The sequence below is a fragment of the Epargyreus clarus genome, unplaced genomic scaffold, assembly GCF_041222505.1.
Source record: "Epargyreus clarus isolate Ecla_fem2 unplaced genomic scaffold, WU_Ecla_fem_2.2 ptg000010l, whole genome shotgun sequence".
NCBI classification, from domain to species: Eukaryota; Metazoa; Arthropoda; class Insecta; order Lepidoptera; family Hesperiidae; genus Epargyreus; species Epargyreus clarus.
This window is the reverse complement of record NW_027332218.1, coordinates 4,869,486-4,887,434: the sequence shown is the minus strand read 5'-3', so window position 1 is coordinate 4,887,434 and position 17,949 is coordinate 4,869,486. Positions and strand designations below refer to the sequence as shown.

General features: G+C 36.6%; 1 protein-coding gene across 6 annotated transcripts in view; it reads left to right on the top strand.

Moving 5' to 3' along the window:
- The window catches only part of osa (trithorax group protein osa), a 127,407-nt gene that overhangs the window by 39,920 nt on the left and 69,538 nt on the right, over positions 1-17,949 (top strand). For all 6 annotated transcript variants that reach the window (XM_073077176.1, XM_073077175.1, XM_073077174.1 and 3 more), the window contains one exon: positions 11,508-11,570. In XM_073077176.1, coding sequence (XP_072933277.1) covers positions 11,508-11,570 — 63 coding nt within the window. The remainder of the gene's footprint in view (positions 1-11,507; positions 11,571-17,949) is intronic.

The following is a 17,949-nucleotide window of genomic DNA, read 5'->3' as shown; positions in this document are numbered from 1 at the left end:
AGCTACCTACATTAAAATGATTGCTGTAGCCCGAATCTTGTCTCAGACAGATTAGGCTATAAATGCAAAAATTTTGAGTGATGGTCGTAGATACAACAATACAAATAATTATATAAAGCTTTCTTACTCTTTGTTAATACATAAAGTTAAAGACAAGACATATTACTGCGAAAAACGCGCAAAGTTATAATTATGTACCTATCATAATTTCTAGGTCATAAATTTTTATTTTGCTCTAAAGATGAACATAATATAAGTGTGTATATTCTTCAGAAGTGTAGCTTTAGCACATATATATTATGTACCTAATTATATAAAGATACATATTACGTATTATACAAAATGTACATATTTTTCTATTCTAAAATACCCTGTGAACTCAATATACATAAAAATACGATTTCTATCTATAAATACGCCTCGGTGTTATCTTACACTGACGAAAATATATGGTAATCTGTATTGCCGTAACAAAAATTGCACGCGCTTTATATGGATAGTAGGAGTAATCCACGGAACTCGGGCTACGAGAGAACTTTGGCTATGAACTTTACTGTTATCGCTGCCCATTAAGCCGCTACCGAATGTACGGAACCCTCGTTTTTAGCAATTTTTAAAAATTACCCACCCCAACCATAACTATTTCAATAAACCGTCTATGGTCATACCCATCCTAATGGGCGACTTTTACTTTCTGAAAGTTTGTTTCTTGTTTTTTCCGCTCTTTTATGCCTTATAAAAGTTCCCGCTCAAAAGGATATGGACTTGTTTTTGTTGTCGGAGATTTTTCTTTTATTCGTAGCTGCTACAAATGAAGATAACGTTAAAGCAATTTTTCGTCTTGTTTTTGTATGTTGTATGGTACCTTGTGTTACTAAGGGTCCCTTAACTTACAAGTGGATGTAAATCCAGATTGAAGATAAACATTTGTTTATAACACAAGCTTTTATCCCACCAGGAATCGAATCCAAAAATCTCAGTGCATTTACTTTACCTGCGGCACTCTGTCTTATTTGTAATATTTGTTGCTTTTCTCCTAAAACGCATTGTTGATGTAGAGATAATTCCATATGTTACTTTACCAGTGTGTATTGCTAATGAGATACTTTTGTTGAAGTTTTTAATCAGTCCAATGTTTGTTATAAGATCATCAAGCCCCTCATTGTAGAATTAATTTTATATTCATTGATTCTTAAAACTGAATCCTTCCATCCAAACTTCGAATTGTATTACAAGGTTTCTAGTTGAAAAAAAAAACATCATAAACATCATGATCATCATCGTCATCATCCCACCACTGTCCGCAATGTCACGCACAGGTATTCTCAGATGTTGGTTAAGACTTCATATACCTTTGAGGTCTGGAAAAAATAATAACTGACACCAAAGTGTTCCCAGCTTTGTCTTCGGGGTAACAAAGCATTCTTGTCTAAATTCTAAACTTTCGTTTTTGAATTTGGTTATAAATGGGTCCGACTTTAATTTCATTATAGTTAACCAAATAAGACTAAAAAACTACCAGACATTTAAGTTGCGGAAAATAACTTTAAATCAGTACACAATGTGCTCAAACATCAGACAACAACGGTAAACACTATAACCTTTTACATTTCACTGTTACGACGAGAAGAATGAAACTAAGTGCGGGATAAAATTTTATTCTCCTCGCAAGTTATTTAAAGCGTAGATTACAACAGCATCAAAGGCGAAATTCGCGAGCGCCGTCGCACTGTATTCTGCATCGGCAGCATGAAATAACTTGCCTCGACAATCTTTTGTTGTGCACTTGACTTTGTTAAATCATCGGACATTTGTTGTTGCGAGTTCAGTCCTTTTGAACAACAGAAGACGTCATAAAAAATTACTGCTCGCTGCGTAAAGCAAAGTATGGTCGGTCTGTTGTTGTTGTGTAGTGCCAGATTATGAGATTTCGGTCCTCGTTTGGATACTGTCGCGCTGTGGAATGTTTGTTTAAAGTTTTGAACGTTGCTCGTACTGTGAATATATTTTTATATTTTTTGATGAAAAATATAAAACTGAATAGTTTAGTACGGAGTTTTTTTGTGACTATGAAGACTACGTTTAAATGGATTTACAATGTTTTGTTAGTTTTAATTTCTCGTACATTAATCACCAAATACTAGTACCTACTTTGGTATCTTTGTCTTGAAGTCTTTTAAAGGAATATATTCCACGCGATCGATTTGTAATGTGATTGACAAAAGGTATTTCGCAGTTTTGTTTTTCTGTTATCCGCCGTATAACGCGTGCGTTGCGTTTTGGCATGCCTCGCTCCTCGAGCTATTAGCATACTTCTGTCAGTATGCAGGACTCGCGAGTGGTCATTGCCTTCGGAGGTATTAAGGGCATTTATAGAGGCCAGGTATTTGTTGTAATAGGGGTTATTTTCTTGCTGAAATTATCTTACTATTTGCATACTGTAAGTCTTTGTGTCCGTTAGTAATAATGAACTTTGCCTACCAGAGTTTTTCTAGGCAATAATTGTCCAATTTTGAACATTTGAGAGCAAATATTACTTGAGATGATCTTGACTAACGGGCATTAGTCAAGAGCCAACACATATTTAACGAGGTAAATTCGTGAATGGACTTGTATATATTTAATACATTGTCACAAGATCTACAATTTATACAGAAACATTCTGCATGAGGTTTCATCATAATTTGCGTCCCTCCCGAACCAAACGTACTCTAAGTAAATCGAAGTCTTAGAATCAAAGGTAATGTTGTTGAAATTCGCTTCAATAACTGGGACGTGAGACGTTTAATATTAGTTCTAAATTTGGAAATGCTCATTAATAACTTTGGATCGAATTTGAGTTATGAAAGGAGCATTGGCAAAAATAGCCCACAACATCATATATACACACTTGTGTATCGACAAGATAGGATCATTACACTCCATTGATCGGCATCCGCCGTGGAACGTGAGCTGAGTGTTTTGGCACGCTCCGTTCCTCGCACGATTAGCATATTTCTGTCAGTATGCACACCTCGGCTCGCACGTGGTCGCTGCCTTTTGAGGACATAATAAACACTTGGGTTATTATTGAGAGCTTCTTGTTTTTCACCTATATCTATTGAGGTATCATCGTTTCGGGTAATATAATATTGTGGTTCGTGTTGTCCGTTTAGTAGCTGCGGAACGTGGTCTTCTATTTTATGGAGTCCTTTGCAATACGAAAATTGGTGAAATAATCCAGCGACATCAAAACGGTTACGTATCAAATGTCGTGTAGTAGCCAGTTTAACTATATATATTTCCCTTTATATTATATTCAGTTACTATCTATTGTTCAGATGTTGTATTTGATCAGTCTATAAATTATACAAAAAACAAATATATATTCGAAACAGTATATATAATAAACAATACTGGTAGCAATCCTTCCAAAAAAGCAATTAGATTCATGCATTATAGTTATTCTTTTTCAATAAATAACGGGTAAGGTAATTGTTTATTGGGATATGTTTTAAGCATGACATAAAATAAGTAGTAAGTTACCAGCAAAAGTTTAATGCCTCAATCAAGCAGAACATCGAGCTAGTTATATCTGCACTATGCACTACCAAAGCAGACCCGACTTCAGCGATGAATAAAGTATCAAGAAAAAATATCACATTATTTTCAAGACCTTAACGGTTGTCCTTTGCCATAACGTTAAAAATTCGACATTACCTTTAGCCCTGGTGCGTTTGTATGTGTAGTCTTTCCTATAAATGTGGTTAGATCACGCGTAACCTACCCCGTAACGCCTAAATGTTTCGGTGCGCCCTGTTCCCCGGAACTACATATTTGCATACTTCCGCGCGCCTGCTCACCGTGTGTTATGTACGGCCCGCACGTGGCTAGCTTTACTTGACGGATGGCTGGGATTTGGGTGCATTTTACCTTGACATTATTTTGTTTAGTTTGCGAAGACTTGAAATGTCCGCTATTCTGTTTTACTTGGTCCAGCAATGTGTTTATGAACGGAAACTGAATAGAAAAGTTTTCGGATTTAGAAATCTGTGAGAAGAGTAAGTAGCCTTTCGTTCATTTTCGGTTTCTGCAACACTAGTGATACGGTGCTCACGCGCACATTTCGTTGTGATGTGTATGTATGTGATGTAATAATACTTTGATAAGATTGTGTTATCTACTGAAAATCACAAAATAATGATTCACAAATACGAATCTAACATTATTTATTCGCACAACGAAATATGGTTAGTGCATACTCATCGGTCGTAAACGATATGAATCATTTGCACGCCTATCATTTCGCATGTTTCGTGCTGATTACGTATGGCACTTCAGCCGCACAAAAACCACACCGTCCGCAGGTTTTCAATCGTTTTATATTATAATCCTGTCACGCTGTGTATTGATTTATGTCCTAATGCAAATACATCATTCACCACAATAGTGTATCGCGATTTATACCGTTGAATGAAATTGGCGTACGATAAACATAGCTATTTCCACTCGTCACACAATACACGTAGAGAAACACGTTGTGTTGTGTGTTCCGTCCGCCTTCGCGGGGTGCAAAAATTAAACGTCAGTCAGATATCACGTAGCCGGCGGAGCAGAACGCTTCAACCCGCCGAGAGGGGAATCTTCTGCCTGTAGTACTTAAATACACGCGGCCTCGAACTAGACGCCTCCAGGAATCCCCAACGCAATTTATACCGACGTTAAAATCACCGACAATACTCGCATCTAAAACTCGAAGCCTTCGCCTTTTATTCCACCACTGTATATGGAATTCTTGTTCGGAAACAGACTTTGAATGCATCTAATTAAAAATTCCTCTCCACCTACTAATCCCAACCGCTTTGAAAATTAAATTTTATTTCGCTCACTGAGTAAACATCTTTAAAAGTTCCCATCCCATTGTTGTTAGTCGACGGAGCAATGACCTACTAATCTTACCGAGTATCTGGAAGAGTTTAATATCAAATCGACAGTCCACGGAGACGACGTGAATTCGAACTTTATCTGCGGTCTCACAAAACTCGACAAGCGACGCGTGGTTAATACTCTACGATGCCAGTAGAGAATTTTGAGAGTCAAGGGCCATTCCAGCATCGTGATCGCTCGAGAGTCGTACGGTCGAAATGAAACGTCGTATCTTATTTTATGATTAGCGGCTCGAAAGCGCTTTGTAATTTTGTTAGTTCCGCCTTTCTGGTGCTGGGGGCGAGTACGGCGAGTGGAGATCGATGCGAGCGTTGCGTGCGAGTGCGAGCGGGACGGCCACAGCCGGCGCTCGCCTCGTCCCTGTCACACGAACCGCCTACTAGGCAGCCATGTTGCGCTCGACCTGCGCTCGCCCGACCGCCATTGTAGCATTCGTAGCTAGTGATGTTCACCAACTCGCTCGACGTAATTATACACTTCGAAACAACCGTCCACAAATCGCTACGAGTTATTTCTTTTCTTTCCTTATGGAAAAAACATTGGACTTCCAATATATTTTGTGGTAAACGTATATACGATCTCCCGTCGTGTGTACGTATTCATTTGCGTATGAAATATTAGATTATTTATCACGTACGAAAGCAACATCGTATCGTATAGAAAATAGAGAAGTGGGTGTGTCGATAAAATTATTTGTCGATAGCGGAGGCACGTACTGGACGTATAGCCTCGGCTTCGGAATTAAAATGTCAGACGTGCGGCAGCGCGGGCGAGCGTGGGGGCGCAAGGGGGCGCGAGCGGCCGGCGTTATTAATAACCATAAGCCGGCAGACGCACGAACGTCCAGAGGGGCCATGCCGCGCGGTAATGAGGAATCACTAATTATATTTTACCGGACTCTACTACTGAAGCAACATTAATTACGTTACACTACGTAGGCATGTCCCGCGGCCGTTTCTCAATAAATCAATTTGCATAAAAATACAACGTGCTTTACTCGTGAAGAATTATAGCGTTGGTCGTAAACACGTTCGTCGTTGATAACGAATAACTGCCAGGCTTAGACGTGGGCAATATTAAAAGATAATTTCGCAGCCGGAGCCGTCGTTCTAGATATCGAGGGAAACAATACGACAAGACATAATCGTCTGTCTGTCGGGGTACGGTCCGTTTAATATTCCCCCACGGTGGGAGCGCCTGTTGTGCGCGACAGTTCTACCCGTTTGCAAGCCCGACGCCCGGCACCGCCAGTAAAAACTCCGTATATTTTATTGTCAAGGAAATATATTTGTCAAAGGCTGTGCGATTAATTGCTTGACTTTTCTGAAGTGCGCCTTTTGGATTTTTTCCTTTAGGGATTCCACATGACATATTGATGCACTCGTGCCTTTTGTACGATTTTTGATTGTTGCAATTGGGTCGATCTTTCATGTTTTTGAAACACTTCAAAAAGGAGGTTTTAAGTTCGTCTAACTTTTCCTTTAAGGTTTTTTATACGATGAAATCAATTCCACGACTACAAATAGAATTAATGCATAGCTTTTATCAGAAGTTCATTTGAATAGCTACGATCGCCGCTTTATTACACAACTTTTTCTAGTTTAATCTCGTCATTCACTTGAAGTAGTTCTCGGAAGCTCGGCTGCAACTAAGAAGCGACTTTATGCCGTGTCCATGTTTTTCTCTGTACATAAAGAGCAAGTTATCGCCGGAGCGCGCCGGCACTCTACGTTCTCTCATAACAAACTGCAAAATGCTTCGAATTCTGCGAACTTTAGGGGTTGTCTCACGGACTAGCTTCGCGTAGCTTATTTATTATACAGTAAACTCTATTCACCTCATTCATAAACGCTTAATACCAACTCTTTGAGTCGCTCAGCTTATTGTATGATTCGTCTTGTTCGCTCTTAAAATTCGGAATATTATTATGGAAAGGGACAAAACGTCCTCAGTAACTAAGACGTTACTGTTTGGATGAATGCATTACGTTGACGGTTGTTTAAGTAGGTAGATATGTACCTACCTATATGTATATTAATATTTAGTTTAAACAATAGCGATCAAATAATAGAATACTAAGTAGGTTACCTACACTAACCTCATGGTAAGGTAAATATTGGTTGTCTAAAGGTAGATAAATGTTCAAATTGTTCAGTCATTAAGTCAAAAAAATATCGAACAATTGAGTCTTAATTTTTCCTTGGCACCTCGCTGCCAACTCATTATAATTAATCTCTGGCCGGTCCAAAGTTAAATGAGGTGCTCCGAGCACACTACATAAGCCGAATTTATAACATACGTATTAAGATCCACACATACAAGTTCGATCTATAAAATCAGTTCTTCGTAAACCGTTAACTACGGAGCAACATATACTAGGAAGGCAGTCAACCCCCTATCCAGGCAGTGGGGGCCGCAGAAGCCTCTAAAGCGCTGACTGCAGCGCACATTTTCTGGGGCGGAGGCGCCCCGGCACCGCTGTCGGGCGCCTCGTGAAATTATGACACTCGCTCCCTTTTGCTAGTACGGCGAAATGATGCACTCTCGCCAATTTGAGACGGAAAATTATAAGCCCTACTCGCTACGGCCTTTGTGTTTGTGTTGCATTTTTAGTTAGCGATAATTTGTTAAAATATATGTGTGTTTGTGTATTGTTCGTTTCATTGTTATTAGTTCCCTTGTGCAATATGTTTTTGATTATGCAAACGATAGAAAATATAGATTATCTTTATTTAGTATTTTATTTTATAATATAAATCGATATGAAATAAAATTATAATTACTTTGATTTTAAAATTTTCATAATAATTTGTTTAATGCATGCATGTATGTACCTATTTGTGTGATGAATTTTCCAGTCGTTTTCGTTTTAATTAAATTTATTCTGGGTTCAATTATTTCCTGTGACCATAGAATACAAATTACTTAATTTCACAGACCTATTAAAGTTAGCCAAAGAACAGGTAACCAAAGGAAGAAATTTTATACAATAAGATAATACGACATTAATTAGCCCACAATAAAATTCTGAGAAGTGTCATTACGCAGCCCTAAAGCGGTTGAAAACATAAGCGGATCTCAAAAAAAATCTAGTGTTGCGAATTATGAACAAAGGCACTAATTATAAAATGTTCGTCCGCATTCACGCTCGCTAAATACGTTTGAAGAAGTTGCACTTCTCAATGCAGTCGACCGAGGGCTGTCTCTCTGGGGATTAAGAGACGGATATAAAATGTAGAATGTCGCATTAGACAGACTACTTTTTCAAAAATATTGTTGAATTTATGGATTTAAAAAAATATTATAAATAATTTATTTATCTGTACGTTTGCAGTTTGTAATGTACCTAGAGTTAATAGTTATAATATATGTAGAGATGTCATATTAATATGTTTTGTAGTATGCTTAATGTTACAACGAAAATATATATCATCATTGTACCGAGATAAAACCAAGTTTTTAAGGGCAATTATAAGCTTTTAAATACAGAGTTTGTTTAAGACTCCAGTTTTTCTAGCGTGATTTAACGAGCAAATAAACAAATAGAAAAACTAGTTTTATAAAACTATAAACTCAACATTTTCACTTGTTAAACATTTTCGAAGAGCGTGCAATGAAATTGTAAAGAGGTTTATACGTGAAGTAATATTAAACTGGTTTGAAAAATATTAATTTCATTTCAAATACATAACTACAGGATAAAAACAAAATTAATAAATCCTTAGCTCGTTTTTAGTTCGTTAAATAAGAGTGGGAAGGACGTAAGATTATGTTTTCAAACCAATAACCGGATTTTTGGTTGAGGTAAAAATATATTTTTATTTTTAACTCGTTAAATATAGACGAGACATCAGAGCTATTGGAAATTATAAACAAAAGCACTAATTATGAAATGCTCATTCCATATTTCCGCTCGCTTAATACTCGGAGGTTGATTGACTCAGGGTTGTCACTTCCCAATGTAGAGATAAATTGGTAGAGTAGGATTAATATTTTTTATAATTTTGTAATAATAACATTAATATTTTTTTTAATTTTGACCATTGTTACGCTCTTTTGCGAATGTAGAGACAGTATAGAGCAAAATAACTAAAAGTTACAATTACAATACAAATATAAAAACATCTTTCTTGTAGTCTGGATTCTACTGTCTGAATTTGGTGAAGACATTTGGTATAATGTAGTAGCAAATATTAGTTTTAGTTAGAGGTTAAATGTAAAGGAACATTTTACTGAAATAATTTTTGTTTTCCAATAATTAATTTCATATTATTTCTTTGTAAAATTACATAACTCAATCACAACCCAAATTACTTTTCCAATCATGTTGCATATATAATACAATTGAGACATTTAAAGGTTTTTGTTTCACATTGCAGTATGTAGTTGTAAGTACCTCACAAAAGATATGACGTCATTCACACCTAAACTATTCCCATTCGAAGTGTGTATTCGTGCTTCATCAAACAGTATGTACCGTTTTATGGGTCAAATGATTTGATATTCATTCAACACGACCCTATCCGCTCGCACCTACAGATGGACCGTAACGTTATCGTTCCATTTTGCTAAAGTTTGTAAACGAAACAGTCCCGGCGAATAGGTGGGCAAATAACTGAATTTACGTGGCTGTACGAATTCGTGGAAACTGAAGCACAATAATAAATAAGGCCCCGTTTATTGTACAGACATTGAATGTGTCAGACGCGGGCCGTGACAGAAAAAAACATATTTTCTTATACAATATTTAGACAAGCAGTACGTGCATCAATACATATTCTACTTATAGAATTTATATTCTAGACAATTTGACGGTTTGTCAAAAAATACTGTAAATTATTTATTTTGTAATTTTTTTTCATCACTTTGTTATTTATCTATCTTGCTGTTAAAATCGGCTTTGAAGTAGTGTAGTGGAGTATGTCCCAGGACTCTCGTAGTTTCAACTCCAGTGACCAACAGAAGGATATCAAAAGAAATTACCTTAAAATATGTTTAAATAAACACATACCTACATTATGTTTAGAAATTAGACACTAGTATAACCAAGCAAGACAATTGTCTTTGTCCATCTACTAGCAAAGTATTATTTACTCAAACGAGCGCTGAACGACAGCGGAGTAGGTACCCGAGGGGGATAAAAAGGCTTGTTAAGTCGGACTCAAAAAGAATTGCTTAGTAAAGCGTCGCCGGCGCCGGCGTCGCTTTCAATTAGTCGCCCACTTGCGTGGTCGAGCCGCTCGGTGCGAGTTTCAGGGTCGCAGATGATACGGGCGCACTGGCACGCCGTAATAATTTACGTTTTAAACTGTCAGTTGCCACCGGACTAATGCGTGTCTATTTTTTTTGTTAGAGCCGTGTTCTTGTGTGTTAGTGTTGGACGCATAAACTCTAGGATATGAAATGTTTAAGATATAGGAGACTGTTGGGAGGTATTTTGATTTTAGAATTAAAGGTAGAGATGTTAGGGGAAATAAGTGTAGATATGAATATGGCTTTCGCTGCAAACTTTTTTAATTAATTTTGTACTAACTACAAACTAATGTAGTATCTATGTTTCAAAGTAGAATGTACGTATTATTTTTCATGTAAACTAACTATGAAGATATATTTCTCACAAGAAATAAATCTACTCTAAAAATCAAATTGCTACAAACTGGCATAAATATAGCATCAAACAAAAGTATTGCTACTAGCCAACAACAAAGAGTTCCACCATTATAAAATATCAGATTTACTGCGAATACAGATAGTTAAAAGCAATTAAATCCATAAATTCGTACAAGTGATATGACAAGTTAAAAAGCCGTGTCGGTGCCGCTCTCCGGACGTTTGGTTTCATATGACCTGTCACATCAAACGAACAAATTTGATTGGAACGCCACATTGCACGATGCCCGCTGGATACGTAACTCGGGAGCGACATGTATTGTGCTTTCTAGGGATGCTAGTTGGTTACATAGTCGATATAAATGTCGATTTTTGCTTAAATCGGAGGTTAAAGTAATAGGTATGATGATATAAGGAAATTTTCAATGCCATATTATCTCTAATTCAGAATATTCAAGAGGGACCGATTTAGTCGTTTTATTAATTGACGATGGTTTAAGAATAATATTTATATTTTAGATCCATATTTACCTATATATTATTAAAATTTTGGATATATATTTGTATTCCTAGTATATTCTAACGTTCGCTAGTACGTACATTTTAATTTTCATTTAGTTTAAACTATTATCCTAAAGATAAAGTTTCCTTCCTAAATAATTGACCATAATATGGATGGCCAACTAAGTATCGGTTCAAAAACCGTAATTCTTTTTCTCATTTCAATGGGTTGACACTCTGGAGAGTAGGGTTGCCTGGATGGGTGCATCTACGATTTAAATATATATAGTTATCGCATGTGCTTGTCGCATGGATGGTTTTATTTCAATGTCGTAGATTCAGTGCAATATACTATCGCTCTTCGGCCATTAAGTTAGATTTAAAAGCCCTTTTGATGTGCAGAACTTTCGCCTCCCATTTTTGATGTGACGATATATTAGTAATCTATTTAAATGTTTGTTTGTCACCAGGGCTACCCACCACCACCCAGGCCTGCACAGCCGTCCACGCCAAATGCACATGATCCGGATTCGGTAAGTACATACCTATATTTAGGTTATTTGCTTTTGGGAAATTGTACGCATATTGGATTTTTTTTTTATCAGACGTTTTTATGTAGGAACTTGTTGTCAAATTTGACAATAAGACACTTGAATAATAAATAACGATACAAGCGTGGGACGGTTAGGTCTAACGGCAAATCATTTATTCAGACTATTTTCGTCATAATCTGTACTGTTTGTACTGTTTAGAAGGAAACCTTGATAAACAATAATAATAAAAATCTTATAGTTGACTAATTTAGGTCGTTATCAAAAAAAACTAGGTATTAGTTGTGGGAGAAATATATGTTTGAAAAATAACTATGCTTTAATTGGGATTAAATGTCAAAAAATAAGTAACAATAATAAAATCGTATCGGATCGGACAACGAGAAACATAAAATAAAATAACTATGAGCATCATGTATTCATTAGTGCACATGTGGTTAGAGAACAATTTGCCAGCTCACGACACATGGGTTTTGCCAACTCTTTATAAAATATGGCGGAGGATAAAACGCCTTGCATTTTATTACCACATCAAGTAATTGCGCTTCAGTTTAACGTTACAACTTGCGGACACGTGTTGAGAGTAAAGGACTTTCAATTTGAATGAGGGAAAATGTTTTAGCTTGCTTTTATTGCTGTAGAGAGAGACAAAGTCTAGTGTGAGTAGGTTTAAGAGACATGGAGTTTTAGTAGTAATGGATGTGTGCAGGGAGAAAAATGTAATGCATTAGAACAAATGATAAATTAATTATAGTAGCAAACCTATCAATAGTATTTTAGTTTGTAAATGATTGATGACAACGTGAAATTTATTTATTTTTATTTCGACGTCAAGCTGTCGAAGTTAATTTCATTTTTTTTTTCGACTAGTACCTTGTCTACTCTATCAAGTTGCGATTTCAAACGTGCAGTAAATGCTTTACACTCTCATTCTAATATGTTTTACTATTACTAATTATATCCGTAACTTTAAATCATTTTACAACTACATACAAGATAAGCAATTTTACACACAGAACACCAAAAACTTACATAGCATACATTACATAGCCAGTTGAACCAAATTTCAACCGCTGACAATGTCAAAAACCTCCCCAAAAACGTTTCGTTAGCAACTATAGTTACACACGGCACAGCGAGTTGGCGTGGCAGCGACACTTGACAATAAGCTTGTTTGGCGAGCAGTGCCTCGGTCCCCCGCCTACCTGCTTGCACGCGCCGTACTTGTGTAGGCGTTAATAATTTCATTTATAGTGAGCAATGTTTCGATCTGAAAAATTAAATCAATTTCCTATGCCGAACGCGGCATGCGCTCGCTGAGGAAATCGCAATGTCTTGACACGTTTAAATGTAGACTCCGTTTAAATGTAAACCCTTTTTAGGGTTCTGTCCCCAATGGATAAAAACGAAACCCTATTACTCAGTCTCCGTTGTCTGTCCGTCAAACACAAGTCGCTATTCACTTTATAATAGAACCTCCTTATGAGAATTCGACTAGTTTTTGGCCAGTGAATAAGTAAATCTAGCATGGTTGAAAAGCTAATCCAACATGAACTTTGCAAGAAGACTTACCAGTATCTAATAACTTACCAATATTATTCGTTGGGTTATGTTAACTCATGGTTATCTTAGGCTTTCCCAAACATCCAAGTAACAAGGTGGTACATTACGGTCCATTAGCCTGGGGCGATTCCATTTTCAATCCATACACCAAACATTGGGAATGAACAATGTACAACAACTATCCTTTTTGTGTACGCTTACACACCGCCGATACTTGTCGAAACGCATTATTCCAATGTTGCATTAGGACATCAAAGCGATCGGTTGTTTGTGACAGGATAAACAGGCCGGCCCGCGGGCGTACACGGGGGTGCGTCGCGTACGAGCGTATTTAAAGGGTTCTAGTCATCTCCGAGCCGAATTTTCAATTTTATTCATTTTGTTTACATTTTAGAGCGCGCTTGTGATCAGAGGAATGGATGTATCGCATTGACGTAATGCATTAATACTTAAGTTCAACATTGCTATTAAGTTAAGATTAAAACTACTTCGCAACAATCCGCTACAAATATGTATGATGGTATATATTTTAAACCATGCAGTATGTACCACCCTCCCTCCCTCAAAGGATGCATGCAGATGCAAAAATTAAAAATATACACCACCATACATACCACCACCAACACGTGTTTCGCTCCAAAACGGAGCATCATCAGGGTAAGTTGACTCTACGACGGTTAATCGCTAAGTGATTAACCTAATTAATTATTTATTATTTATTATTAATTAATTAAGTGTTAACTTAGCGATTAACCGTCGTAGAGTCAACTTACCCTGATGATGCTCCGTTTTGGAGCGAAACACGTGTTGGTGGTGGTATGTATGGTGGTGTATATATTTTTAATTTTTGCATAGGTTTAAAATATATACCATCATACATATTTGTAGCGGATTGTTGCGAAGTAGTTTTAATCTTAACTTAATAGCATGGATTTCCGCAAAGTAACGCCTGATACAATTAACTATTCAACATTGCTCTTGTAAAGTGTCTTGTAAATTGAAACCATTAATAATATCCTAAGAAATCTACAAATTTATAGAGTAGGTACTAGATGTTCGTATGGTTGCCATATTTTTATTAACCGCCTAGACCGATTTTTTTATAAAAAATTATGGTTTTATTGTTTTTGTATCTCTAGCGTCGAACCTCAAAATCATTCATCATAATCTGTCCAATTTGGTTTGTATGTTGTGTGAAATACTTTTACGAGTATTGAACATGCACTCAACCACCGCTGCTCATAGACTCATGAAGACTTCTCTATATATGCATATAGAGGATCTACCTGTAGGCGATCAGAGATGCGTTGTCAGTGTTGTCACTTCTTCGGACTAAGATACCTACTTTGCAATATAGTGATGTTTTATTCTTTTTCAAAGTGTTTTGTGAAGGATACCTTTATGATGTTTATCCGAAGAGATAACTAAGATATTCGTGATTATTTCCAGGATACTTCTAGTATTTGCGCTTGATTACACAAGTCAATGGCCCGCACTGTCCACTAAATAGCTATTAGTTCCGTATAGTAGTGTCTCACCTGTATAACATAAATCCAATGCTTATTCCCTTCGAAGTGAAATCCAAATTGAAATGTATCAATTCAGTTCCATTACACGTGAGAGCAATGGGATGTTTGAGATAGGATAGCCGCCGGATACATTCATATGTGTACTGTATAATTGCGTGCTATACGATTTGCACGATAAAAGGATTGTTTGTGACAGCTGCTCTGCATGCCGTGTATGTATAGGTAAAGACGTGTATTTTGATACTTTTATTTTAACAAATATACGAGTAGGAGTACTTCGTCTAATGTCTATTCGACGTCTATTTGTCGTCTATAGAGGATTATATAATAAACTAGATGATGGGTATAGTTTATTATTATTTTTATTTATTTAAAATTTATTGCATCACCTCTAAAAAGAAATGTACAATAGGGCAAACATAATGCCTGATGGCATTCTCTACCAGTCAACCCTTGGTGGATGTAGAGATATAGTTAGTTATGTTATTCATATATAATTCATACGACCCATGCTATGTCGATATCACGACAGATAATATATTTGTATATAGCAGGGGTTTTGAAATAACACACAGACGCTTGATTTTGATTTACGTGTAAAGATTGTTAGAATCCGTTTGAATAAATTTATTATTTCCATTTCATTTGTTCAATTGCACCTACTTATTTATTTTAAAAGTAAGAACACCGTTATCTTCTAACACACGTCGCATTTAATATTCAGATTCTCATCGTCTGCTCTACTTACTGTATTTAAATTAACAACCCCGTTAGATGCTCCTAGCATTGTCAACCCTATTCGTATAAAAAGATACGATAGAGCGGGGTCCGTTTGATGTTGATTGATACGGTTAGGCGGGCGAGCATTGTCTCGGCGGCTCGCGGCCCGTCCCGGGGAGCCGGGGGCCCAAATGAGTGGAATTATTAAACCCGGGGGTTCTACTGACGTGTCGCTTTTTGTAATGAATGTACCCCAAATGCAGGGGGACGTCGCAACGTGGGCAACGCCGAAAGTAACTATAGATGCGCGCGGTGCGAAGTGCCTGCAACTCTACCACCCTTCTTTCTAGTCGCGATGAAATTTTAACGTACGAACATATTGTTATGGGATTGTGCAGTTTTTGGTTGTGCTATTTTATTGTATTTCTTCTAATCGAAATGTATGGTTTTTTTACTATGAGTAGTTGCGTTTTGAGTTTAAATTATGGTATGATAAGATGGGACTCTTTTCAAAGGGTACTATTTAAAAAAAAACAGTTAATAATTATGCATAATTCATTTCTTATTCAAAAAAATATCTCTAAATGCTTAAAAGGAATCTATGACTTTAACATCAATAAAAAATCAATAACCAATTTACTATGGTAGAGCGCAAGCATGTGTAGAGGTATGGAAAGGGTTCCTGTTCGAGTTAGTTATTTATTTATGCAACTTAACGTCAGCCGGTGAATGACGGCTCAAAAGAAATATTATTCGTCCTAGAAACGATGGAGGGGAACGCTTCGTAGGAATGTATCTTTACAATGCTATTCATTAATGACACAAATGAACCCCTTCGTGCTGGGACAGAAATGGTCATAAGCAACTTTCAAACGAGGCGTACAACCGCCGGGTCGGTTGGGAACGGGTATTGTGCGCGAATACGCGGAGAAAGGTCCGACTCGGTAATAATAATATTAAACTACTATAGCCAAGTAAGTTAATGTGTCATAAAAAACTTACGTAACAACGTTAAAAAGTATTTCACGGAGCGAAATGTGGCAAGCGAATGTAAAATGCGAGAGAGGCGGGCGGCTCGCGCGCTGCACGTTCATAATAAACGAGATTGAGTGGGGCGGTGTAGACGCAAATGAATGACGGTAACAGCGGAGAGCGTAATCAGCCGACGGGGCGACGTGCGTTCGCATGTGAAAACAAAGCAAATACATTTTGCACGAAAAAAAATTCAGACGAAATCACTTTGAAAAGGCGAACGCTTTTACATTGTTTAACGTTTCCTCTAGATCAAACACGGTGCCGTGACATTTGACAGGGACACTGATAGGACACAATAGGCTCCGATGTTCGCGTTTTTTGTTTTTCACTTTTGAGAAATAAAAGTCATTTGCCGGTCGATGAGTCGTTAATTTAACAGTTGCCATATGGATTTTGTTCACAAGCGGATTAGTAAAGGCTTCGTTTTCTTTTAAATTATGTTTATCGTTTGCATGGTAGCTTTAGAGTAGTTGCCAAAAGTGTTCTGTTATAACAGGAATAGGGTGAAGTTAAAATAAAAAGAGGATTATGATTTTGACCGATATGTATGTAATATGTATTTCTGAGGTCACGTCACTTTTTAATTACTTATCATAATGACGTAATACCTATGTTTTTAAGTCTTGGTCGTCCGCTGGTTATAAGGTTGGTAAAGTCACATTATGTTTCAATGGTACCCTCTAGAGGGCATACATTTATGAATTAAAATGTTTTTTTATAGATGTCGTGTGGGGTATCAAATTAAAAGAATTTAATTAGCGCATTTAAAATACGACACTTTATTAATAAACGTTGACTACATTACAATGCATTATAACAGTAGTAAGTGATGTAACAGTTTATAACATATTTAGCATAGTTTATTTTGCAGTAGTTTTATTTTGTACATATCCTTGAATAACACTGTCTAGATAAAAATTTATATGTAAATTGTAAAATTATTCCATTATACATACTGAATAGTTTTCAGAAAACAATGTTACACAATAACGAGCTGACCCGGCAAAGTCGTGTTCCCATATAAATAAAAAAATCTTAAGGGTGAACAACCCTTATCAGTTAGGGGTATGAAAAATAGATAGTAGCCGATTCTCAGACCTATTGAATATGCATAAAAATTTGGTGAAAATCGGTGAAGCCGTTTTGGAGGAGTACGGTAACTAACATTGTGACACGAGAACTTTGTATATAAGATATTTTCTTGTTTCATACTTCTTAGTGCGTCATTTTTATGTAGTCGTGTTTTCGTTTATTAACTTATTTTTTATTTATTCTTTTGTCTTGTCATGTTAATAACTATGTTACAATGCTAGTGTGCAATAAATATCAGATTTGGCGAATAAAGCGAGCGTAACAAGCAACAGTCATGATTCCCGCAACGGTTACCTACATTTCATAAATAAATGATTAAAGACCATAAAGTTGCCGTTATTTATGTTGACCTCGGTGTCGGAGTTATCTGTCGTAAAATACAACATGCGAAAGGTTTTTGGTTCGGGCGGATATTTTATTTT